General features: G+C 41.5%; 1 protein-coding gene across 7 annotated transcripts; it reads left to right on the top strand.

Moving 5' to 3' along the window:
* The first annotated feature begins 457 nt into the window (after positions 1-457).
* On the top strand, positions 458-26,755 carry ctnnd1 (catenin (cadherin-associated protein), delta 1). Of its 7 annotated transcripts, none has more exons than XM_086119085.1 (23): positions 464-578; positions 10,456-10,603; positions 13,402-13,476; positions 13,579-13,704; positions 14,344-14,636; positions 14,728-14,818; positions 15,296-15,486; positions 15,592-15,847; positions 16,099-16,170; positions 16,772-16,922; positions 17,044-17,242; positions 18,593-18,710; positions 18,854-19,010; positions 20,935-20,952; positions 21,147-21,212; positions 21,338-21,465; positions 22,430-22,580; positions 22,678-22,873; positions 22,978-23,171; positions 23,330-23,377; positions 23,535-23,617; positions 24,678-24,732; positions 24,998-26,755. In XM_086119085.1, the coding sequence occupies exons 2-23, from the start codon at positions 10,463-10,465 to the stop codon at positions 25,051-25,053; spliced, it is 2,865 nt and encodes a 954-aa protein (XP_085975211.1). In that variant the 5' UTR covers positions 464-578; positions 10,456-10,462; the 3' UTR covers positions 25,054-26,755. The 7 variants fall into 7 exon arrangements, with proteins under 7 accessions (XP_085975216.1, XP_085975211.1, XP_085975214.1 ...); XM_086119088.1 differs by having other exon boundaries at positions 24,678-24,772; XM_086119086.1 differs by lacking the exon at positions 464-578 and adding an exon at positions 586-841.
* Positions 26,756-26,929: the final 174 nt, after the last annotated feature.

Here is a 26,929-nt window from a genome sequence, read left to right as displayed (position 1 = left end):
AAAGATGTGTTGCATTGTATTTCAATGTTTTTATCGAACAACTCAAAATGAATGGATTTATATGTATTGTATTTAATAACATTTGTATTCGTTTTATAAATTGTTTATTCTGAAAATATTAAAATACGAGAATGACTTTTTATGTTATGCCTTCGAAATATAAAATAAATACTGTACTGTGCCATACATCCAACCAAAACAATGAAGTCCTTTTCCTCCCGAACTGCCTTTTTAGGGGCCGCCACACGAGGGCAGTATTGGAACATTTATAGCGTTACATTACACTGGTAAACTACAGCATTTCGAAACCAAGTCTGATAATATTGCTCGTATCAAAGTGCGAAATGAACCATTGATAAAGTAGAAATATATCATGTTGTGAAAAGTGAGACGCTGTTATAATATATATACAGTACATGTTAAAACCCTTCGCAAATCTGGATTGCCTTCCGCTGGTTTGAGCTCTACACCCCGCTTCCGCCCCGCCGTCTCTTGCTCTCCCCAGCAGAGGAGGAAGAGCCCTCAGCATTCAGCCCAGTCAAGTGAACAACAAGCCTGGCACAGACGAAATTGTATAGGTGGGTGTTTTCTCTGCTCTGAATTTGAACGCTTGCCCAGCGTTGGTCACTTTCTATGCTGTGTTTTGCTATGCTGCGGCACTATTTTTCGTCTTCTGTTTTTTTGCGTTTTCGCTGCGCACTGTCGGAGCTCACTTATTCGCGCAGACTGCGGGTCTAGATTTTTGGACTGTGTGTTGAGTGCAGTCGGCTAGGCGAGGCCTGAAACCTCATCGTCAACACTTATGGACTTCTAAAAACAAGCCAAACACTTCCAGCAAACGGTAATGGTCTCTCTTTTTGTGATACATGTCAATTAGGCCTGCTTGGAACGCGTTGGCACGAGAGAGAAAACGTATTTTATTCGTGACGTTGTTTTCCTTGGAACGTAACGTTAGCCTGCTAGCCACAGCAGCTCAAGGGAGCAGAGCATGGAAGTTTCGTGAGCTCGGCTACGATCAGCAGTGTTAGTTTCTGTCACTGAACTCACGTTTTCCTTCAACCAGTGATTACGCACAGTTTGTGTGGAAAGGTTAAATAGCGAGCTTACACCAAGCGAAATATCAGTAGTACTTTGTGACCAATATGATTTGTGTCACTCATGCCTTCAATATATAATCTTTCATTTTGATTACTTGACACATCGACACACGGCAACTTTCGTCAGACCTGTGTCAAATTTGAACTGATCATATGTGAGGGTTGTGTGTGAAAGAATAACCAAGAGGACACGGAAGTGACTGGCCAGCCCACAGCACTGGCGATTGTAAAGTTCGAGGTCAAAGTCCAGTTTCGGTTGTATTATTAGTTGAGATCATGTCATGGTGACTCCTTCCTGAACGACTCTTTGCTGTTTTGGCGGACATCGGCGCAGCGCGCTTACACGACATAAGGACGGACTCGGACGTTTCGAACGTCATCGTTGAAGGTGTGTGGCAGATGAAACAGGAGTGGTTGTGATAAAAGCAAGAAAACCTGTTGTGTTAGTCTGGACGTGTGGGGTGTGGCAAGACAAAAGAAGGAAAGACAACAGGCGCGCTTCGTTTTATTATTCAGTGTCCTTTTATATAGGCTTGCACCTTCTCAATTTACACTGGGATCAGAAGGGATGCTGGATTCCGTCCAACATGGTATTTAGTGCATCAAAACTAGAGTAATTGTGACACGGTTCAAATCAGGTGCAGGAATCAAACTGGGTAGTTATGCTCTGTGTGATATGAACATGCCTTGTATATTCCCAATAGCCTACAGATATGGCTGATTTTACTTGCTGGAACAGAGTTGTCAAGCGATTGGGGGCAGGTATGGGCAAGCCCTTTGTTCAGGTACGTCCACATGGTTTCATTTATATAACAGGGTTGCAAAATCTCAAGAATTCATTTGCATCAGTGTAGTCGCTGAGGACTGAAGTTTGCTGCTCACCCTGATGTTTTAGGCAGGGCTATCATTTGTGAGTCTCAGTAATGACGGCTTTTCACAGCAAACCATGGGTGTGTCGCTCTCACAAGCTGGCGTTTTCCTCGTTGCTCCTCCTCCTTCCCTGTCTGTCCGCTTTCCCAGGTTATCTGCCTTCCTCCCGACAGTTGCAGTGTGTGTTTTCATTTGAATAGTGATCACGTCATTTCGCTCTCAAAGCAGGAGGTAAACGTGATGAGCCATGCCAAACGAATTGTGCGCATTTTGAAACGTGAGATGACAAGGCTCACTGGATAGTTGGGAAAGTTTGTAGTTGTGAAACACCTTTGTAAACCGTTGGCAAGTGCATCTCCAGTGTTGGCTCTCAGTGGCTGCTTGAATATGTGATTCAAGGCTCAACTGAGGAGCAGTTTTGCTAATCAATGACATTTTCAGTATGACGTCCCTGATCCACTGGTGAAAGGACACTTTGATCCTCCCCTCTTTCATCTATAACTGCTTCAAACACCAAAGAGTGTGCAGAAAAGTGGTTAAAGATGGAATGACTGTCTGTCTTATGTGTTGTGTTGTATTATTTTGTTGTGATGTTATTATGACTTCAAGCTGGCGCCGTGAGAGTGGCTGCTTTTACAGCAGCTCCTATACTTTTTGTTCTTCTGCTTTCTTCCTGGCGGCCCGGTAGTCCAGTGGTTAGCACGTCGGCTTCACGGTGCAGAGGTACCGGGTTCGATTCCAGCTCCGGCCTCCCTGTGTGGAGTTTGCATGTTCTCCCCGGGCCTGCGTGGGTTTTCTCCGGGTGCTCCGGTTTCCTCCCGCATTCCAAAAACATGCATGTCAGGCTGATTGGTCGCTCTAAATTGTCCCTAGGTGTGAGTGTGGGCGTGGATGGTTGTTCGTCTCTGTGTGCCCTGCGATTGGCTGGCTACTGATTCAGGGTGTCCCCCGCCTACTGCCCGATGACGGCTGGGATAGGCTCCGGCACCCCCCGCGACCCTAGTGAGGATCAAGCGGTTCGGAAAATGGATGGATGGATGGATGCTTTCTTCCTTCCATAACTTTGCTGCTGTAAATTGGGAATTTCTCCATTGTGAGAAGAATAAAGTTTTTCTTATTTTAAGGAGCAAATTACAAATTTCTAGATTTTTAAAAAAATATTTTATTTTTATTCAACAAAGATAACAATTAAACAGGGAGGTTGAATGTAGGGCTGCAGCCATTAAATATTCTAGTATTTGCGTACCCTACAGAAAATTCTAAAGAATAATCGAGTATTTTGATAAATTATATTTTTACTCGTTATATTTCATTTCATAACAAGCAACCAATCTGTGTCCAGTTTAAATTAGTCAAATTCACATTGTGCCCAGTAGCACTGTTTTATTGTCTAGAAACATTTTGAGTGGGAAAGTTAGTTAGTTAGTTAGTTAGCTAGTTTAGTTAGCTAGCTAGTTAGTTAGTTAGCTAACTAACTAACTAGCTAGCTAACTAAACTAACTATTGTCTAGAAACATTTTGAGTGGGAAAACTTAACTTAAAACTTAACTTAAACCTGGCTAATTGTGACTTCAGTGCGATGCTAAAGATGAGGGTCGCAGTCAGCGACATTTATTTTAAGTACGTTAGGCCACACTTTTATTCAGCTTCTATATGCCACACGTTTGTAGGTGCGCACACATACGTCGTCTTCGTCGTTTCCATTGCTGTGTCGTCGTGGGTTTTTTAATCGGATTAATTTTTTTATAATTCTCTTTCATCAAACACTTTTTCTACTGATACTGATTACCTGTCTATCCAGATACATATTGATATTGAATTAGCACCCAAAACTATTTCTCTTCATTTTGTTGAGATGATTCACTTGATAGATAAAAATCACCAGAGTATTTTAAGGACTTTATCTTGTTCAGGACATCGGAAAATATACTCAAATGTCGTTTCTTAGTTGGTGAGAAATAATAATAATAATCTTTTGTTCGAAACATAAGTTGATTTAAGCAGTCAAAAGCGTTACAAAGTTGAATAAATGACATCATGCTTGTCCAAATTGAACTTAAGTGCTGGGGTGGGGTGGGAAGTTCACGATGACAAGTTATGGCCCTGCGCTGAGCCAGTGATGTCGCAAGTTGGCTGACATACCCAAAGTGTGATTAGCGGCTCATGCATTGAGGAATGTGACTCATAGTCGCAAGGATTAAGGTGTATTACACAGCACATTGATCGTTGCGGTAATATGTTGGGCTCTCACAACCAAATCTTTTTAGAATTGTTCATCCTGTCACTGCGATTGGCTGACAACTCAGGGTGTCCCCCGCCGACTGCCCGAAGACTGCTGGGATAGGCTCCAACATGTCCCGCGACCCTTGTGAGGATAAAGCGGTTCAGAAAATGGATGGATGGATTTATCCTATCAATTATTCCATTGATAACTAGAGTGATCCCTCTCACCCTTGCACACACTTATGCTCTCGTTTTCGTTTTCCAATGGCCCGTCGTGGCCGTGAGGTCTTCCCAAAAAAGATTAAATACGGTCACATGTCTTAAGCGTAAGAAGTCAGACGTTAGTTGTTTTTCACCTTTTATTATAAATCACAAACACAGCCACTGTGGGCCGTAGCAGGCACCAAAATATAACAGCCAGAGGCCAAGAGTACACACGAACAAAGTCCTCCCTTACGTCCGCTGAATCCATTGCTGTCATGCTGACTCCTCCCTCTCGTGAATTGCGTGATGCATTGAAAAACACTTGGAAATAGCCTTGCAAAAACAGAATATCACGTTTACCCGCCACCAGCACACATAACCCAATTTGTGATAGTACAATAAAAGATCCAGCTGGACGGCTCTTTAATTTTCATTCACGTTTCCCACAATAATCACATGACTTTACACTCATAATCATCATCACTGCTCAGCATTGAAACACAGGCAGCAAGTTTTGAAAAGCTAAGTCCGCTGGGGGAGCTTTAACACGAATCGCGCGGTTGCGGTAATAGTTGAAGATGCATTTATGAGTGTGTATATATCCCTATGAAGACCGACGTTGCAGTCAGCGGCGGTGTGCTAAATGAGAATGATTCATACGTTATTTCTCTCATCTATTGAACACTCTTGCCATTGCCTGAGGACAGAAAGTACTTTAGTTGGCAAAAGAAAACCAAGAATAACCAAACTTTTACATTAGTATAACAGTGGCATTGGGTGTAAAGCGGCAACAAAGCTAACTCAATGTAAAGGACGCCGGCTTATGCTGCGTGAGTGTACGTTAGTAAAACCTTCCTCTCAGGAACTTCAAAACCGCTGACTTGGCGGCCTGTGCTCCCTCGCCGGTGACGTGGTGGCGGTGCGGCTTCAAAGCCCGAGTGGGTGGGGCTCAGGCAGCGCATGAGTCGCCACCAAGACCTAAACAAGAAACGTAGGTAAAACTTTGCTACCATCATGAAGCAGCACACTTTCATCAAATATAAGCTGTTGTAATTGTGCGATTATAAAGCTGCGCCACATAATATTGAAAATGCTTCTACCCTTTTGTCAGACCTTTTTTGTTCTTTGTGCTGTAAAACTCCACTGAGGACTGATTCTTTTGCTCAGCTCTGACTTGTCCTTGTGGCTACTTTCTTTGGCGCGATTGTTTGGCAGTGGGACGCTGTCAAGGACAAATGCTTGCATTGATTAGCGAAATGAATTGGAGCAGTCAATATCACCGTGTTATCACAACAAACTTTAATCATATGTGTGAAGTGGTTCGAGTCACCGATTATTTTGACATCGAGTCAAAATTTGGGTTCAAGTCAAATTTCTATTTCTAAAACATTCAAGATAACCTGGAAGGCTTTCAGAGTAGGCAGACTGAAGCGCTTGCTTTTGTAGGTTTCCTTCTCACGAGACATTGAGGAGAGTATAAAACTTTTTTCCCTTGTAATGACAAACTGTCAAATATGAAGAGGATAAATTTGGTCGTATGTTTCATGAATAAAACCGAAGAGCACTGAAAATACTCTGTTACTCCACATTTAATTGATGAGATGGCGAATGTTTGTAATGCATGTTCGAACGACGTTACGCCACAAGCAGGTATTATCGGCTGTTTCCTACCAAACTGTCGTTTTAGTTTTTACTAGTTTTAGTTGACTAAAAGTCTGAGCATTTCAGACTTATTCTTCTTTTAGTCACTTTTGTCCAAGATTCTTTGTTTAGTTTTAATTGACAAAAAAACCTGATGACGTTTTAGTCAGACAACTGATGACATTTTAGCAGCGGTGGCAAATTCAGGTCCAGAAAGCTGAAAACGCTGCCACAAGTTTGGCTTTAGCCACAGGCTCTTCTACTCAACTTACAGGTAAACAGGTTTTTACTTTCTGAACCTGGATTTGCGCAATTTACTGTAGTCTAGTTTTAGTCCAGGAAAACCGATGACATTTCAGTCTTAGTTTTAGTCAAATAAAAATTGTATTTTTGTCTCTTTTCAGGAATACAATTAGATTTAACCCTGTGAATATATTCATAGTCCCAAATAGTCAATGCAGGAGTTGGTTGGATGTGTGCCAGCACCAACACATGAAACGCACAGAGGCCAAATCTCTGTATGGCAATTCAAATGAGGCTGTGTCAGCAGTGCACATGGCCAAGCCACAACAGCATTTTATCACAGCCTGACCTCTGCCGTGCCTGCTTTAGTGCGCCATGTCCATGTTCCAGCGTTATCTGGAATGGTGAGTTGGTATATAAAAAAAATCAAGACTATGCAACAATCGGTGTTGCAAAGGTTCCAGTATGCAATGGATATCTGCAAGGCTTCCATCCTTGTACAGTACATATTGTGTACGCCCGGCGACTGGGTTTGCGGCGAACACTCCAGCATATAACATTCACTGTGCTGCTAATGGCAAAATAAGTAATGACCAGTATTGCTTTTTTTTTGTAAGTGGCTAAAGCCATTTAAAACTCTCCCAGAAACTCCCTACCACAAGAATGTTGGTGGTGGGATGTGCTTACGACGTGTAGATGTTTATAGCACTTGAGCATAAGAGGCTATTCTCTGTGTTTCTAACAAGAGTTACATTTTTTTTTGAATTACAGTCTGACAAACTAAAGGTCAAAATAGTATGAAGACGTAACTGATATGTTGTGTTAGGACCTACGTGAATGGTTTGGTGGAATACTTGAGAGCAGGTGAAGTCAAGTTTCATAATTATTTCTTTGTTGCTTTCTGTGATAAAATTGCCCTGGCGCATCCCCTCAAATTCCTTCATTTTGCTCGCCTTATCCACTGGGGTTTTATTTCTTCCTTTTTTTTCTTCCTGTCACTGTTCTTTGATGAGGAAATGACAGATCTTGAAAAATATAATAAAATAGGTGTTAGGGTGGTCATAGCGGGGAATAGGAACGACACATTAGGTCAGATTCCAACAACTGAGACAGGATATGACATGCTAAATCTGACTGTGGAATGTATGACATTAGGGTGTGTGTGTGTGTGTGTGTGTGTGTGTGTGTGTGTGTGTGTGTGTCTGTTTTATCTGTTTTGGTCCTAGCCTGTGTGGCAGTGGAAGAGAACTCAAATGGAAAGGAACATAATTTCAGTCTTCTGCCGCACCACTACAATGTGTTTACAATTCACTGGCCTATAATTCCATAGATGGATTATTTCTTGATTTGTTTTTGTCTTACTTTCTCATTAATAATCACTTAAGGATATGAATGCACTCATTAAGATCCACTCTCAGGCAGAGGTGGATTTTGGCCAATTTGCTTTCTCAAATACTTGATTCTTTTTTCTAGGTACATGGAAGTTCATCCTTGCCTCTTGTTATCTGCATAGTGAGAGCTAATTACAATGTCAGAGCAGCATTTCAACTCAAGCATAATATAAGGTGTCCGCCATTTGTGGTGAGTTTGCAAATGCCTGCTGCGACTGACCTAAATTCTGTGCATTTGTGTGATGCCATCATCTTTAAAATCAAAATCTGTTTGGTCAAACTTACTGGGTGATTTGGCATGGAATGACCCAAAATCAAAACTCTTGAATAATTACATATATTCTGATAAATCGATTTCCCTTAAATTTACATGAAAGTAATGGTAATTTTCTGCTTTCTTTTTTGTATTTTTAAAATCGATAACATAGACAGCACAATACAAGGGAAAAAAAAGAGTCATAAAAATGAAATAAAACAAATATCCAAATAAATACGACTGAAAATATCGAGTTGGCCTAAAACTACTTCTTTTTCTTGTGGCATGTTTTTTTCAAGGTAACATTTCAAATAACATGACAAATATCCTTGGTTGCGCAGAGTTGGACAAGGTGGAACACTTGTTCTGTTGTTCAAATGAGATTGAATAGCACATCATTGTTGTTGTTAATGAGCAAAAAAGCTTTTCCTGTCTGTCTAGTTATCTCAAATGTAATGGGCCAAATGAAAAAAAAAACGTGCAATGATCGCAAGGTTTCACTTATTTCTAATATGTAGGTGGTCCACAGTTCAAATCTCACCCGCAACCCTCCTGTGTTCTCCCCGTGCTTGTTTTTTTTGGTCATTGTCATTCCAAACACATGAGGTGAGAAGAATCAACATCGCCCATGGATGAATGGATGTATGTCTAGAATGTACCGTATGCACCTTGTGATTAAATGGCCAAAAGTTAGCAACTCATCTGCAGCCCTGATGAGAGCAACTGCTGATAGAAAATGGAAGGATGAATGGCTAATTGCAATTTGTGATTTTATTTATTTATTTATTTATTTTTTAAATATTTGCACCATGACTGAAGTCTGCATGTGGTGCCACCTCTCCCTCGGGCGCACACATCTGCTGGAGTGAGACATGCCGTCAAATTACCAATCACATATTCAAGAACATATAAAGGAGATAAATCTTAAAATAGTTCCCACATCAATCACCAATATATCATTGAATGACCACCGTGGCTGGAGATGCCAATTGTTGAGCATGTGCTTAATTTTCATACGCCAAAGGTAACCTCTGCTTGTTGCGCATTAGTGCCCCACATCTTTTGCTCAATTCACTCGAAACGCTTCTGACTTTTTAAATTGCATGTTAGGATGGTATGACTCCCGTTTTCTAGTAACTGAGAATGTGTTGCTCACACGTTTTATTCCTTCACACTTTTACTGCCTGCTTGGAAGTTGGAATGAAGGAGTGCTAACCAGCTGCCCATCCTGCACCTTAAAACATTCTCACGGTTCTACATCAACTATAATCTGACTGTGTCGGGCCACCCAAAGTTCACTGACGCTGGCGCGGCTGAGCTAGTACAAATTTCAAGTAAATACGATAAAATCTACATCATCTTGTTTTTTTTAAATTGGAAGAGCACCGCTCACAAATTTCTGGCTGATCCCTGATCTGGCCCGGTCATCCGATTTTTGCTCAGCGCATTTTTTTTTAAACACATCATCAGCAGCCTCAACGTTCCAATTATTGTAAACCTTTGAAAATACAGATGAAACAAAACAAACAGGTTGTTTAAACTGCAGGAAGTAGTTCTCTCAAATAAAAATGAAAATCCCATTCGTCACTTCACAGCAGGAGAGAGAAAAACTTTCAGACCTCTGTGCAGAGGAAGAGGGTGATTGCTGCGAAGATCAATTTTATTTTAAGGAGTTGGCTATTCACCAATCCTCCAGAATTAATTAACTCAGCCCTGATTCCGATCCCAAAGGATCAATCGATGCACCTCTATTTTTAACATGAATATTCAATATTTTTAGGTTAATCTACCCATTTAGGTTAATCTACCCATTGATTATCGTTGATCTTTTTCCATTAGGAATGGCTTGTTCAAGGTAAGTCCAGAAAATGTAAAAAAAAAAGTGACTACACAGAAGCAACATATTCTTAATGGCTTAAATAATGCAGTGTAATCACGCAAAATATGAAATGATCACTGAAACGTCATATTATTTCACAAGTATACAACAGGGGCAGTTCTGGCACGACCACCACAACATGGCTCATGGTGGCCCGACATGGCCGCAACCCAAAAGGGTTTAACGTTAGGACCCTGATACTGTAATAACTCTTTTTACAAAACACTTATTTCTGTTTTTAACCTGCTGAGCAGAAGAGCATGTCGACAAACTTTGCTCGAGTTCTGCAGGTTAATGCTCGGCCCTCAGCTTGGTCGTAATCATTGAGATTGACTGAAGCTCTGTTTGCAAGCTCCTTTTTTAATGCTGTTTTTATATTTCATGGCATTAACCACTATTTTAATCTCTTCCTTATCTCCTCATCACTGTGTTAAATTGTACTGTTTAATTGCCTTCAAGAATGAATTGGAGTAGCACCCCTATAGGTGCAGTTTTCATTTGTGCATGGTACTGGTGACCACCTGCCCTCATATCTGTTTATCTGGGTGATTCGGTTCTCCTCTGTTGGTTCTTTGATTCCTGGTGTTGGTTAAATCCCTCTTGCTCTTTGGTGTTGACCCTGTCCTTCCCTTTCCTCTGCTTTGCTCTTAGTGTGTGAATGGAGCAGTGTGCGAGTACGGCCTCCCTGCTGGCCTCCGTGCGGGAGCAGGAGAGGCAGTTTGAGATGCTGAGCCGAGCTCTGGAGGAGGAGCGGAGGTCGTGCGCCGGCACTTTGCCCCGCCCCCTCCCCAACATGCAGGTAATGGTGTATATTCCTTGCCCCCTTCTCATCCACCCTCAAGCATCTGGCCATCCCCCTTGAATCGAGCAAAGCTCCACCATTGTCATTTTTACGGTCAGCGTCAATCAGTGTGTGTGTGGACAGAATGGCAGCAGAAGTCGCAGATAAAGAATTTAGCCGGTTCTCACTGGAGCTTTAATTTGGATATGTAACGAAGGTGAGGTAAAGGTACATCTGTCATTTGGGCCCTATCCCAGCATTGATATTTTGAATTGCAGAAGAAACTGGGCATGTTTGAGTAATATGTGAAGTAATGTTAATACATTTTAGCAGTAAACGTGTGTTTATCGTTGAGTAGTCACAGTGAATATTTTAGTGAAGCAATTCGCGGTGGAGTGTTCCTGACCTTTGGACCCTTGGCTGTTCTTTATATGTTGTGATCACACACGCTTCTGTCCCCTGTCCATTCCCCAAGAACATCCATGTTTTTCGGCGTCTTCCCCATCCTCCTACTGCTCCAACAATTCATCCCAGCAGACCAATGCAACCCATCAAGTTAAATGGCTGTTTCTCTAAAACAAAATCCTCTTATTTGTCTCTTGCATGGTCACCATATAAGATTAGAGCTAAAATCGGTCCTAAAAAATCTAGTCCGGCCCGAGGGTATTTAAGCCCGACCCGGCCCGAGCCCGATCACTTAGCTTGATTTGCAGGCCCAAGCCCGAAGCAAACCTGACATTTCATATTTTATTTGTGAGGACTCGGGAGGAGGAGGGGTGATTTCTGATAACAAAGCCTGTCTTTTGTAACGAAATCTAAGTTAAACAAGACTGTATAAACATTTACATCTTTTATATTTCTGTTTCTGAAGAGGTTACATTAACCGACAATTTTCCATCATTGACGGATTTTTTTTTTAAGAGTGGACGAGGAAAATTTAAGGCTGTCCGTCATTTTGACGGGTTGAAAATTGGGCCGTAAACCACCGCAGCAGTACGTCCTTAAGAATCTAGCGCGGTACTTTAAGAGAGAGTAGCAGAGAGACAGAGACGAACAATGACGGGTGGATATTCGACAGAGACTGGCAGGAGTTCTAAGAATTGTCACTGCAAGAGTTTAGTACAGTACGTGTTGTGATGAGGCGACTTCTGTTTTTTTGCGAACCGCGGTCTCTCGTGGCCAAAACTATTCACGTCCTCAAAACAAACAAAAAAAGTCAGCGAGAGAGAAGCCCGACCAGACCCGAACCCGAACCCGAAGCAATGATTGACATTTTTAGGGCCCGACCCGACCCGAATTTCAGGTCGGGTCGGGCTCGGGCGGCCCGATCTTACCTCTATATAAGACTTCAATGATGTACAGTATGTGCTTAGATGTTTATTGGTTCTGTTTTTGGGGTAAGGATAACTTGCAGTCACTTTCTTCATTTCATCAAGGACTGTGGAACAAGGTGCCAGTTATGGTTGAACTTTCTTTAGAGGTGGAGCGTTAAATCTTAGCTGTTACTTGCATACACTCGCATCCACGTGACAGTTTGAATTGAGGTTTGAATCATACTTTCATGTCTTCCTCCTTCAGCCTCTTTACTAACGGGATGCGATGAAAATGGATGAATACAAGCGTACTTGAATTACACGTTCCGTTTTTGTGTGAGGGCAAGATAAATGTATCCTGTTGCTGTTTTTCTGTTTGTTTACATACCCCAAAGGCTTCGGCATTTCTCTGTCACCCTGGTTACTGACATGCTCTCACATGTTCTTTGGTCCAACATTTTCTTCTGTTGTACAACCAGTAAAACCGTCTCTGGACTGTTGTCACTTTTTAAATGAGTCTTTTCTGTTTTTCCAGATTTCAACATGCTTTGACGATTGACTTAAATGCGACAGCTCCAGATTGATTCTTTCTGTATTCCATATTTATTATTATTATTATTCTTTTTTTATCACCAGAGAGCAACGTCTCATCTCTGAGTCATTGTTGCACAAGTTTGACCCTGTCTGTGGTCTGTTTGATCCTCATGGTTTTATGGCCCTATCTCACTGAGCGCCAAAGGTGTGCGCACGGAATGAAAGTTGTTTTTTTTCGTCAGGTTTCGTTCAAGGTCCCAAAGGATCGTAAAGATGTTCCACGACAATTTTAATAGTCTCAAATAGGTTTGTTTTTTTTTGCATAGAAATTGTTGAACATGTTCAAAATATGATGGCCATGGGATGAAATGGTTGCAATCAAGCTGTTTGGGAAAGACCGTCCAACATCTTTGCAACTGTTTGCAACATTGAACGAACCCTGACAAAAAAAAAGAAAAGAAAAAAACCCATTTGCTACGTGCGCACCCACTTGCAAACATTAGCCACCCGGTGTGACATACATATGGGCTTTAAGAAAGTTTGGGAGCTGGAATTTACATCACAATCAACTGAAATTGACAGTCAACACACATTTCATCTCCCTTTCACTCATATTCTTTCATTCATTGCATACAGTCTGTCTCCATGTTCCCATTATACCATTTTCTGGTGTGATTGGCATGGTTTCAGGAATTTTGGAAATAAGATTTTGAGGGTGTGATTATTAATAACTTCTAATAATATAATGTACTTATTAGCGAACATTACTCGTCAGTTGACACTAATCTGATATGATAGTAGCGTTACTTGAATCATCAATTAAAATCATTATTTTTTGAGTCCAAAGGAGGACATTGCCAAAGGGCACAACCATCCACTTGGAGATCCTTACCGTTGCTGAGAATTTTTGTGATTAATTCGTTCAAAATGCTTTGAACAAGCTTGAAGTGCATTTCGTCCTCCTCATAGAACGGCCGCCTTCCTTGTGATGCAGACGTAGAGAGGCTAACACTTAACGAGAGTTACGTCAACGGGACACATCACGTAAGAAACAAACCTCCCTCGTATTCGACTGTTTAATTATTAACAAAGGTAAACTGTGGGAGACCTTTTTTTTTTTTGAAACCCTGGAATGGACTTGTGCAGTTCAGGATGGAGCCTGGTCAGATGGTGCAGGAGACATACACAGTGGAACAAGAGCCCCAGGAGTCCAACCCTCCGGTATCTGTGGAGACCAACGATGATGGCACCACAAGACGCATAGAACCCCTGGTAAAATGTAGATGGATGTTTGTGCTCTGCACAAGTGTGGTGTCGTGTCATTAGTTTGCTTTCGCATCTATATTGACTTTCTTGAAATCAGTGGATGGATTTGTATGTTGAATGAAGATGTTTAAACTTGTCAAAATTTGTCATGACAAATCATAGCCCCACAACTGTACATACAGTAAATCAAGTTGTTTAAATAGTTTGGAACGGTTGGTCCATCTTATGATCAGATCGGTGATGGGTTTTGTTTTGTTTTCTCCCCCACAACTCAATCAATCAAATTGAAAATCAAAATGTTGATCGTGTAAAGCCTTTTGACTAATGGGTTAGTCGAGCTAAACGGCAAGTTCTAACCTTTCAAAATGATACAAACCATGTCGCCGCCATAGGATCAGACATAAATCAAAGACCCGAACAAATGGTACGGGACGAATCCCTGCAAAACTGCGGCAACAATGAATGAACATAAAGACGCCCTACAAAAGATTTTCAGATGAGTTAAATACGTCATGATGTGCATTTAGATTTCCTGAATGGAAATATTCAGATTTGTAGTTGATCTTTGGGTTTTATTGCACAAGGTTATGTACTATGCCATATCAGATCCTGATGTCTCGGATCCCACCCTGCCTCTTTTACTAGGTAAAAAAAGTAGTGATGCCCACTACCACCCGCACAGTCATCCCCTCCGTATCGGACACACTTTCCTTGGATGGTGGGGGTTCGGCGACTGGCGTGGGCGCCTACATCCCACCCATGGACCGGGGCTACAGGCAGGTTCCTGGAGTAGGTGTACCCATGGAATACCCTACTCATACCGTGCCCCGCAACTACCAATATGGACCTCCAGGGGGCTATGAGGACTACCGTGCTGGACCCCCGTCTGAAACATACGCAAGCCTCAGCAGGGGTGCCCGCGTGGACGATCGCTATAGGTAGCACACCGTCTGTAATGGTCATCATTTACTTTTGTGTTTTAAACTTCAATCTGTGATATTCTCACTTCTCTGTCAATCATCTGTCCAGACCAGTCCATCCAGATGGTTATCGAACTCTGGATCCAAGCTACAGAGCACCAAGCAGGAATCAGATAGACCCCTATGCTGCTCAACCACAGGTAGAATTAGCAGTTTTTCACCATACTATCCTTTCAAAGTGAATATGATTTTCAGCTCAACCAAATTGTTCATTTAGGATTAGCAGTGCTAACAAGATTTGAATGGGAGACATTGGAGGTTGTGGAGCCAACCCCCGTTTTTCATGGAAAACACATATTTGAGGTTTAGCAGTGTTTTTTTGTTTAAAGAGAAAGGTTTAAAAAGAGAAAAAAATGCATTGGCTCCAATGCATATCACTGGACATCAATTACAACATATGCGGATTTTCGCTATTCCTGGGCCGCCCTGTTCCCTATCCCAATTATAGTTCAGATTTAGACTATCCTGAACTGTTTTTTAATAACTTTTATATAACTCTATAATAACTCTATTTTTTGTAAATGTGACTTGACTTAAATGTCATGGAATGGCAGCGTTAGCCCAGTCCAAAATTCTAAGTCTAAGTGTGTGATGTGAAACATTGTCCTGCTTTTTAGGTTGGACGAATGGGAAGTGCAGTGGAGCTCTCTTCAATCCCAAGGTTTGTTCCCGAGTCGTATGGACTGGAGGATGATCGCCGAAGTATGGGCTATGATGAGGCTGACTATGGCATGGGCCATCCAGTGCACTACAGCACTGTGCCCCGTAACCACCATGGCTTTCCCCAAGGGCCACCACGTAGAACTGGGTGAGTTGTTGCACGTCATGTGGATCTTTACTTTGGTGAATAGTTTAGTGTTGATATGCTGTGTGTGCGTGTGTTCATCTCTCTGCTCTGGTTCTTCATCCTCAGGAGTTACGAGGGCACGCTGGATGGTGATATGAGTGGTCCAGGGGACATGTACTATTGGGGAGGTGGTGTCCCGATTGCACAGGGAGAAAGAGGAAGCATGGCTTCATTGGACAGCACTCTGAGGAAAGGCCCCGGCCCAGGTGGCTGGCGTCAGCCTGAGTTGCCAGAGGTTGTTGCCATGCTCAACTACAGGCTGGATCCAGTCAGGAGCAATGCTGCTGCATACTTGCAGCATCTCACTTATAAGAATGATAAGGTAAGATAAGCATGTACCTATACTTGTATAAAGCGTGTCTGTACTAGTTTTGGTAGAACAGACTGTAATTGAATTGACACCTTCAACCAAGACTGGTTGTTGAATTTGTTGCGGATTACTCGTCACTTATTTCCCCTTTTCACATTTAATTGTTTAAAATGGGAAGTTGCTCTGTCTAATTATGTACCTCTGCACACAGAATGTGCATTTACCATGTGCATCATCACTTAGCCAAAGCCTTCTGCTTTTAGGTGAAGTCAGAGGTTCGACGTCTGAAAGGAATCCCAGCATTGGTATCAATGCTTGACAACCCAAACAAAGATGTAAGTTTAGTTTTGCAATGGTCTAATGTCTTTGTAACGGTGATTATCATTGTTTCCAGTTGAGGTTGTTTTAATTATGCAACACTGAAACAGTTTATTGGTATGTATTAAGCTCCTAAATTCTAACACAAATAGTGAATGAAAGAGGGACGGTAATAGATTTTTGCTGTGGTGGTTGCACACAGCGTTTAGATGTTCCTGGTAAATTCTGCTGTCAGCATTTGCCCCAAATATAGTTTGTCTAAACATTCTTTGGTCTTTCAAATTTAAATTTAGTACAAGCTGTGGTGAATTACTGCTGATGTAAGTTTGAGTCCTGGCAGTCACAACACTGCTTCAGTTGCATTATTGAGGCCAGGAAGTCCCCTAATTTGACGAATACTGTAGAAATGACTATATTTAGCTGAGCTGTTGTCAGTCTATCTATTGTTTGTCGAAAGACATTGCATGAGAAATAGGTCCGGTCAGCTGCCTGCTCCATAACCTTTTGAAAAGTACATTTTAGTCAAGGTTACAGTTGCTGGGTGCCTTAACATGGATGTGGGAATTTTCAAATGTTACAATGTAATCATCTCAGTCTGATGAAAACTGTGTGTCACAGGTGCATTATGCAGCCTGTGGAGCGTTAAAGAACATTTCATTTGGTAAAGATGCAGACAACAAAATCGCCATCAAGAACTGTGATGGAGTGCCTGCCCTAATTAGGCTTTTGAGAAAGACCCATGACCAGGACCTTACCGACTTAATCACAGGTTAGCTGCACGCGGTCAACACATGCGAATGTTTATCATGTGACAGTGACTTCCTATTCCTATATTCCTGAGGAGTTTTGATTTTCATCAAAATTTTTATTAAAAATACAAAATGTTTCAGGGACACTTTGGAACCTGTCATCTCATGACTCTGTAAAAATGGAGATTGTGGACCACGCATTACACGCCCTCTCGGATGAAGTGATAGTACCTCGTTCAGGCTGGGAACGCGGGAGCAATGGCGGTGGAGGGGAGGAAAATTGTAAGCCCAGGCACCTGGAGTGGGAGACAGCTCTCACCAACACAGCGGGCTGCCTGAGGTATGAGTGCAAATGAAGAACATCAAGGTAGCATTGCGAAGCAGACGTGCTATTTAGAGCAGATGAAAGGGTGAATAGATGGATTTACACAAATTGGTTCTGCAGATATAAATTGTTCCCAATTGAATCCAAATAAATTAAAATGGGATGTGGAATTTCAAGAAGCTACACCAGGGCCTCGAAGAAAATATAAATACTGTACTGGATTTTAGTCTCTGACACTGATATGTATGAAGTCTGTGCTCGGTGCATGATAAGGTATGATGTTAATCTGTAATTTAATGGAATCCAGAAGAATAACTTTTTTTTGTTTAGGAAAAGGCCTTCAATGGTACTTACTGATATTCAAGTGGTGAGAAAAGAAAACCCAACAATGGTCACTGAAATAACTTTTAAATCGTGGCTGTGTGTATGTTATTAGTTCTGTCCTGGGCTGCTCCCTTGACACTCTGGAGGAGGTGGGCAACAGAAGGATGCTAACTAAGCTAAAAGCTATGATGGACAGTCCCTCCCACCCCCTCCAGCCTGCCCTGACAGCACTAGGTAGCTCCTTCAGCCAGAGACTGTTACACCCGCGCTGCAAGAAGGAGAGATACCGACGCTCGTTCCTACCGACTGCTGTCAGGCTGCTGAATAAAAATAATAACAATAATAATAATTAAATGATGTGAAAAACAATTGTAAATAGCACTTAGCGATTTATCCATTTTGTATTTATATTGCACTTAATTGAACGGTGTTTGTTTGTTTTTTCTTCTTTCTTCTTTCTACCCACATTCTTGCTGCTGGAGGCTGTAAATTTCCCCAGTGTGGGACAAATAAAGGATATCTCATCTTATCTTATCTTTTTACCTTTAGCCAATATGCAAATATCTTCTTTAAATTGACCTTGCGTGTTAAAAGTCATGCTTGCATTTGTGATTGTGTGAAATGAAGTCAGGGCATTTAAAGCTATCGCTGTGATTCCACTGTTTTATTATTCAATGAAGTTTAATTACGTTTGATGATGTTTCACATTTACAATGACACAAGCTTAAAGCATAGCCAATCAAATATCTGCATATGTGTGGACATGGCCTAGGAGGACATAACTTTCCCCTGCTAACTTTCCTTTCTTCCAACCCTTGAGAATTTAACCCAGGGTTGAAATGTGAGCTGCATTTCAGAGGGTTAGTTTTGGGGTTGTGCCCAAGTACATGAGTGCAATCTTTTTTTACATTCAGTTGAATTCACCTCTCTATTTTTTCCATTTCCTACTGGATCTAGCCTTTTCAATTGGCCTCTCCATTTTGGTTTTACATTCTTCTTTCTGCTCCTGTCAATGTTTGTCAAATTTCTGCCCGATGACAGAAATGTGAGTTCGGAGCGAAGTGAAGCAAGGCGGAAGCTGAGAGAGTGCACAGGATTAGTGGATTCCCTCATGTACATCGTCCAGTCCCAAATTGACTGTAAAGATGTCGACAACAAGGTACAGAAGGTGCAAGATGCATCAATTGTGGCCCCATGAACACTCATATAGGAGTGTTTACTTTTTTTATTGGCTATCTTTATTTTACATCATCATGCTGTATCTATTGTTTTAATTTTCATCCTCCTTTTATTTCTGTACAGCTTATAGAGAACAGTGTGTGTCTGCTGAGAAACCTATCCTATCATGTGCATCGCGAAATCCCCGGCTGTGAGCGTTACCAAGAAGCTGTACCTGTCAACCAGGGCCCGGCCCCATCCAGCCAGAAGAGCGGTTGTTTCAGCTCGCGCAAGAATAAAGGTATGATTCAGTAACTGAGTCTCATCTTATTTGAACACACTCCCACCCAAACAAACCAACAGGTTTGCACCGGAATGCTGAGAATGTGAGAGAAAGGTCAACCTTTCCAGTCGCTCTGTTTGTGTTTCATTGAGAGTATTGATTTTTTTTTCTTTTCTCTTTTTCCTCAAGTGGCTTCACTTTCTGGGTATTTGCATGAGACCACACGCGATTTAGCATGTTATCAGAGAAAATAACATTCTGTACACGATATGAATATTTACACAAGGCCAGTAATTCTCGAAGTGTGGGCTATATAGCACTACTGTATTGATATGCGGGCTCCCTGTAAGCGATATGTGGGGGCTGGGGGGAAAGAAAATCACAGAAATTAACATTCAAACTGCGTAATGATATTGGCTTCAACTTTTCTTAATTCACCACCTAACAGTAAGTAAGCTCAGTTGGAAATAAAGTTTAAGTATAATACATTTGCATTTGATCTTTCATTTTTCCCCACTAATTTACTGTAGGTCAAATATTTATTAACCTTTTGTGCAATACCATTTTTCTTGAGTCATTGCATCAGTACTATTTTCCTATTTTTAAGGACATGCTCAAATTGTGGATCATGTTTGACCGAGTTTGGAATTAGCATGACAGTCAATATTATAATTTTGATGTTATAGGTGTTAGATGTTATAGATATATAATGTTGCTCAGTACAAATACTATATGAATACGAATAGTTCACTGTTATGGGGAAAGTAAAGGTTAAGGTGTATTATTTAGTAAAAACAATTTAAGAACTATTATATTGATGGGTTAGTGATACATTGTACAAACAAAATGCTAAATTAATAAAATATTATGGATAACTATGTCAATATATAAATATTTAAAAAGTGACTTGAACAAAAGAGGAAATATTGGAAAGAATTCAACTCTGGTAACAGCAAAACTGATAGCTGATTACCTCAAGTACTTTTTCGAGAAAAGACAGCCCATAGGCTCCGTCCAATGAACATAGAAACAATGCACATGCAGATAATGCCTCAGTCGACATGACTTTGGCAGCTACTTCCCAGGAGGACCTGCGCCGATAGACTGACTCTTGATGGAAGCATGCAACGACTGAGCAGCATCTGGTCGATGACGGACTTGAAGTGTGACATCTCGCCCGGTCCAAGACACTGTTGTAAACGACAAAAAAGTCATGTAGTTTGACAAAGCCAAAACAAGAGTAGGCCAGACTGGGTTAGGGGCACAACATTGATAAATTCCTAGGCATGGGATGTTTAAAAAAAAAAAAAAAATCTACAGTATATATATACTGCGATTGGCTGGCAACCGGTTCAGGGTGTCCCGAAGACGGCTGGGATGGGCTCCGGCACCCCCCGCGACCCTAGTGAGGATTAGGTGGTTCGGAAAATGGATGGGTGGATGGATATATATATATATATATATAATGTATTTTGTGTGTGTGTGTGTGTGTGTGTTGTCTACATGTATAATACGTATATTTTTTGTTTCCCTTGATGCACGTAGAGTTCCATCCTGTTGTTACTAATGGGCATTAAAAAAAAAGACTATAGCTTGAGACAAACATCCCTCGAATGGTGCATCATACGAACTGGTTCTATTGTTGAGGATGTACAACAGACCTTGATACATGCTGAATGTTTCATCTTGATCAGTGTCTTCATTGTCAGATTCTTCTGTATAAAACATTTCAGTGTCCTTCCATTGCTTCCATGAAGTCTTCATGCCCGGCATGTTGTGCTGCTTATTCTTGTGGGTAGAGTCATTGGTGTTGGGGCAGGTGTTGACTTGGTGTCCTAAGTTATAGAGCTTCCTTTTGCTTAAATGCGTTTTCTTCAACTGTCCTCCTCTACTTCCTCTGATCCTCTCCACTTTTTCTCTCCCTTTCGGCGCTGGGCTTCAGATGAGTGGTTTTCCAAAGGTAAGCTCCTGACCGTGGTGTGACTTTGCGTTCTCTGTTTGTCATAATAGTCGCTGTAGTAGTAGTAGTTGTAGTTAACAGATTAGAGTGTTCTCCTTGTACTAACATGCAAACCGTCTTACTAAAAGAACTTAACCAATTTACTAACAATGAATGTCATGTTCTTAATTGTGGAACTACAATGTCTGTTCCAGGAAAGAAAGATGAGGATACAGCTGCAGACACAATAGACATTCCAAAGAGAACAACACCGGCTAAAGGTAACTCCAGTTCAATCAACAGTGATTGTTTTTGTAACACTTAGAGGTTCTATCTTCCTCTCCGTGCTTTGAGTAGCTTCCACTTTACCTGCTGTGCTCGCCTGTTTACCCCCTCTGCTCTGTAGGCTATGAGCTGTTGTTCCAACCAGAGGTAGTTCGCATCTATACCTCTCTGCTGAAGGAGTCGAAGAACCCCACTGTGCTGGAGGCCTCGGCAGGAGCTGTTCAGAATTTGTGCGCTGGACGTTGGACGGTACCTCCTTTCAATAAGCACTGCTTTTTGTTTAGATGTGCACAAATGGAGCTCTGTTCTCAAGTGGTCCAACATCTGTACTAAAAAAATGCATGCACTCCTATGTGTCAAGCATTGACCATTAACTTTTGCCATGGAAATGCAATTACCAATAATTCGTCCCAGCCCCTAAACCATAGTTATAGAGTCTATTACTTATTTTGATGGTTGTATGGTTAAAATAAATACTTAAGACCAGTAGTCCCCAACCTTTTTTGCACCACAGCCCGCTTCATACATGCACATGCTTTATGCTGAGCTGGGGTATTGAGTGGAGTAGGGAGAAAATACATTCTTTAAATTGCCAGTTTTTTAAGTATTTGTACTGAAAACTAAGATAAGAAGAGATTACTTCAACATTTTATTCATGAGGAGTACATTTTTAAAACAAAATGATGAACGGAGCAAATTGTTTTTGTTTTTGCACAACATTGCAACAAATGTACAAAAATATAGAAAATAACACTGAACAACTAAAACTGTCAGGAATAATACACCTTAAACCAATGGTTCTTAACCTGGGTTCGATCCAACCCTAAGGGTTCGGTGAATCGGTCTCAGGGGTTCGACGGATCCTCTGCCATGAAGGTTAAGAAACACCCGACTCAACATGTCAGTTAGTTATGACACGCACGCTTGGCAATCATTGGCTGCAGATGATCACATTACGTTGCTTTTCCAATCAGTACTGTGGGAAATTTAGTTCGCTTAGTAGTCAATGTGTGACTGTCGTGATAGTACGTTGTAAAATTTGAAAAAATGTATAGTTATTAAAAACAGAAAAAAGCAAATAAAATTTCAAAACATAAATGCCCTTTTTATGTCTTGAATTTGTAAATAGTCATATTTTTGTTTTTCATGCTCATATTATAACTACCATCTCCCATCCTGATTTGCAAATGAAAATGTATCTGTATTTGCGCAGTATGGCCGGTACATCCGTGCCCTGCTACGCCAGGAGAAAGGTTTGCCCATGATGACTGAACTGCTAGCCCACGGCAACGACCGAGTGGTTCGAGCGATGTCGGGTGCGCTTCGTAACCTGGCGATTGATGCTCGTAACAGAGACCTACTAGGTGACGCTTGCAGCTCCCAACTTGAATAAACTATACTTTCTAATTGACCTTTAACACTCACACACTATTTACACTTGCTTATTGCTTATATGGTCAGGCAAACATGCAGTGCCTCACCTAGTGGCCAACCTTCCTGGTGGCGGTCAGAGTCAGCCCGTGCGAGCACTGTCAGAAGCTACAGTGGTGTCCGTGTTGAGCACGCTCCATGAGGTGCTGGGCTCAAGCTTGGAAGCTGCAAAGACTCTCAGGGCCTCACAAGGAATTGAGAGGCTAGTCCTCATCAACAAGGACGGGTAGGGGTCGTCACTGAATTATAGGAAACAGGGCATTTAATCTTGTTTTGGCTTTTTGTGTGTGTTTGAAATACCCTTTTTCTGCCTCTCTCTGGCATCACCAGTAATCGGTCAGAGAGAGAAGTGCGTGGGGCTGGGCTGGTGCTGCAAACTGTATGGGCCTACAAGGAGCTGCGCCGCACTTTGGAGAAGGATGGATGGAAGAAAACTGACTTCATGGTCAACCTAAACCCTCCCAGTAACAACACTCGGACCAACGGAGGATATGAGGATAGCACGCTGCCGCTCATAGACAAAGGTCAGACAGTAAAACGTAAAGACATTTCAAATGCACTGCTTATGTTGGCCCTCAATTTTCATTTGTGTCTGCAATAAAATGAAACTATCTAAAATTCACATCCTATTAAATAAAACACCCACATCTTCGTGACTTCATTCTAACAATCCTGTCGTCAGGTGGCAAAGGTGACCGAGAAATGATTCCGATGAATGACATGGGACCAGGCGAGTATGACCACAGAACACCACATTTACAAGGAACTAAGTTGTATCATGCTCATGTTGAGGCGATACTTGGATGTAGAAGAGATTAAACTACAAATGATGGCTTTCCATTACAAGCACATTCAGACTGCTGCTTTGAATATGCTACTCCTATTAGATGCCTATTCCACGCTGGACCAACGAGGGAGAGGGAACACTCTGGACAACACAATCGAGCCTGATGATAAAGATGCAGCGCAGGTATAAGACCCTACATTTTTACATAATTTATAGTTCGAATGGTTTTCTCGTTGAGAAATAAACTGGAACAGGGCTATAACCTCCTATTTCACCAGTTGGTATTTTTCTTTTTTTTTTTTTCTTTTTCGTTCATCATCACCCTTGGTCAGTCCACACATTTCTGTGTTATTTTTACTAATCGTTGACCATGGATGCAGGATACCATAGAGAGAGGCTTGACAAAAACCAACTTTGTATTGCACAGAAATCATGTTCAAGAGACATGTGCATGATCAGCTCTCGAGTAAACCACAGCCATAGATATATATGGATAGGTAGGTTTGCCCCTTTATGACGGTGTGCTTCGGGGACGCTAAAATGTCCGTGCTTTCCATTGCATTTGACCGGAACATCGCCCCTGCCAGCATGGCTGCCACATAGATATTTCCGTTAGCCGGATCTAGTTTGTGGATCTGTGACCATAACTCTGAAAACAGCGGCACAACCCAGAAATACATATGCTGGTCTCAGTACAACGCCAGTAAAACAGCGGCCAATTCTGGAACCTACTACCAACTTTGACAAATGTAAATGTAAACTTTTTGGACACAATTATATTTTTAAAAAATTACATCCGCTTTAGCTATTTGCAGCCAAGCCAAGAATTAGAGTAATATTGCAACATTTGCTTCAAAGTTACATGTTTTCACTTGATACACATATCCGTTCCCATATTAGCAGCAGCAAACGTTACTGTGAGAAGGGACATGCTCACACACGCCCACAGACAACATGTCTCTTCATGTCTTAATGGAGCACTTGGTTTATAATTGTCTGTCACATTTCTCACCTGCTTTATGAATTAAAAATAACCTAACATTTTGCCACCCTCTTTTTCTATCTTAGACCCCCTTCTTAAATATGCTTGCCTCAAACGTTTGATGTTCATCAACTAAAACTGTATTGTATTTTGCTCCTTCCTTTCCATCTGTCTCTTTCTGCCACTAATTTTCTCTATGCTGATTCTCTGTCACACATTTCTTCTTCGCCCCCCCCCCCCCCCCCCCCCTCTATCTCCCAGGGTGTGAGGTTTGGGGAAAGGCAGGCCTCTTTGCCTCTAATGGATTCTTATGATGGTTAGGCCACACCCAGTGTGTAACTGCATGTCAGCGCATGGTATGTTTGTCTCTCTGGCAGCCGCATTCAGCTCACTAGCATGGCCTTATTCTTCCTGTTGTCACCAGTGAGCTTCCATTGTACTGTCGTAACAGTGTTCTTCAAGGTCGTCTCTAATTTTGTGACATAGTTGTGAGCCGCTGCATGATTGAGTTTGTCTGCTGTGATTCTAATGATATCTTCTGGCAAATGATTTTATTCTTGGACCCTTCCCCCCCCTTACAGAAAAACTGATAGTGTGCATCACAAAACGACATCCTCCCGCCCACTGCCCTTGCTGAACTGACAAAGAGGGACCAGAACACTACCGATGGGACAAACCACCACTCTCTCCTGCTCATGATTTTGTATCCTATTCCCTCGTAACGAACAGTCCTCCTTTTGCAGTTGACTTTCAAGGAACCCCCATAAAAACTGGAAAAGTGACATGGCTTTATGACAACAAGATTGTTCTCCTATCCTACATCTCTGCGCAACTACACTACGACTTGCCTGGAAAACACTATTGCTCAATTTCAGGTTTGACTGTTAGAAGAATAAGACGTTTGGGGGAAATTGTACATGTATATGTTTAAAAGAAATTGAGGGTTAGTGTAATCATCCCCCCCCCCCACCACACACACACACACAACCACCTTCTTTCATGGTTGATAACTACAGAAATATTTGTTACCGTCGAACAACTGTTGATTGTTTGACTCTCACATGGATTTCGTGTTTTGTAGTGGTTGTTCCTGTTTTTGCTTTGTGCTGTACGACATGTACATGTGCCAAATGACAATGCCGCCGCTACAGCTGCCATTACTGAATTCTCCTATTAACAACGTAACAGAAGCTTTATGTACAATGTTTTTCTTTGTGAAAGTCCATCACGAAGATGCATGGGCATGCTGCAGTTTCTGAATTTGATATCACTATAAAGGGGGCGTCGATTATGAATTTGGGGTCTCCTGTGATTTAGTGGAAGATCAGTCTTCACCTGCGACATCTGATTGATTGCGCTATGTACCGCAAACTCCTTACATTTGTGATTCAGCAGAGGCATTTTTCTTATTTGTGAGCCCATAATCTGAATGTGTAATACAGTACTGTCTTAACAGAGATTGTGTGGGCCAACTAGAGTGCCTTGATTACTCAGGATAGGTATGATGGGAGTGTCAAACCATAATGTGGCTTGTCAATCACGTCTTAGTATATGGAATGCCGGAGTTTTGTGTTCTACGAGTTAATGGTCTACATCTGTTTTTTTGGTCTGGCATTGATTTTTGTTGATGTGGTTTCAAGGCAAAACTCTTGTATTCTGTATATGTGTGCCACAAACGCATCGCCTACCTGCCTTTTAAGTCTACAGAACCGCACATGGGAGGAGAAAGTTGTCCTTTTTTGCCCACATTCTCAAGTTCTGTGCTTATGTGGAGCACAATATTCACTAGTGCAAAGTAAGATGTAGATAATTTAAAAAAAAAGAAAGGAAAAAAAAGCACGAGGTGATATTTTGTTTCTTTGCTTTAATTTTTCATGCCAACTGCCTAATTTTCAAGTTGCCTTGAAGAGAGGACTGATTAAAAGAATAGTGAATTGCTTGGGATTGTGTTTGTTTGGCTTAAAAAAAAATCATAGACCAGAAATTGTCCTTTAGGTAGAGGAGGGGGAAAAATAAAAGCACATTTATACAATATATACACACAAGAGAATATTTGTTAATTTTATGGCTTTATGTATTTTGTTTTAATATTGATTTGGGTTTAATTGTTTTGGGCATCTGGGTGAACGCATATGCAATCCGTTTTTGTTAGATTGAAAATTGTCTTAATTAGAAGCATAAAAAAGATCCAACTTCGACATCTGCAATTGGTTGAAAACTAACTGATTATAAACTACACCTGAGTATTTCCGCCTTTGCTCTTAAAGTTGCACATTCTCATTTATGAATGACTTATGTAACTAGCAATATTGTTTTTAATAAAGAAGAATGATTTTTCAGCCTGTGTCGGCTTCCACTTTGTGAATAATTCATTATTTTTTGCAATTGTGGAAATAGTCCCTCAGCTCTGCCAACCGCGAGCTTGTAGTCCTCCGCTATGACGTCATCGCTACTTGCCAGGCCCTACCTGTGGCGCCACGGTCAGTTTGTGGAAGCTCAGAACTCCCAGAAGT

The sequence above is a fragment of the Hippocampus guttulatus genome, chromosome 9, assembly GCF_054856545.1.
Source record: "Hippocampus guttulatus isolate MCC_2025c chromosome 9, RoL_Hgut_1.0, whole genome shotgun sequence".
NCBI lineage: Eukaryota > Metazoa > Chordata > Actinopteri > Syngnathiformes > Syngnathidae > Hippocampus > Hippocampus guttulatus.
This window is presented reverse-complemented; position numbering and strand designations above follow the sequence as displayed.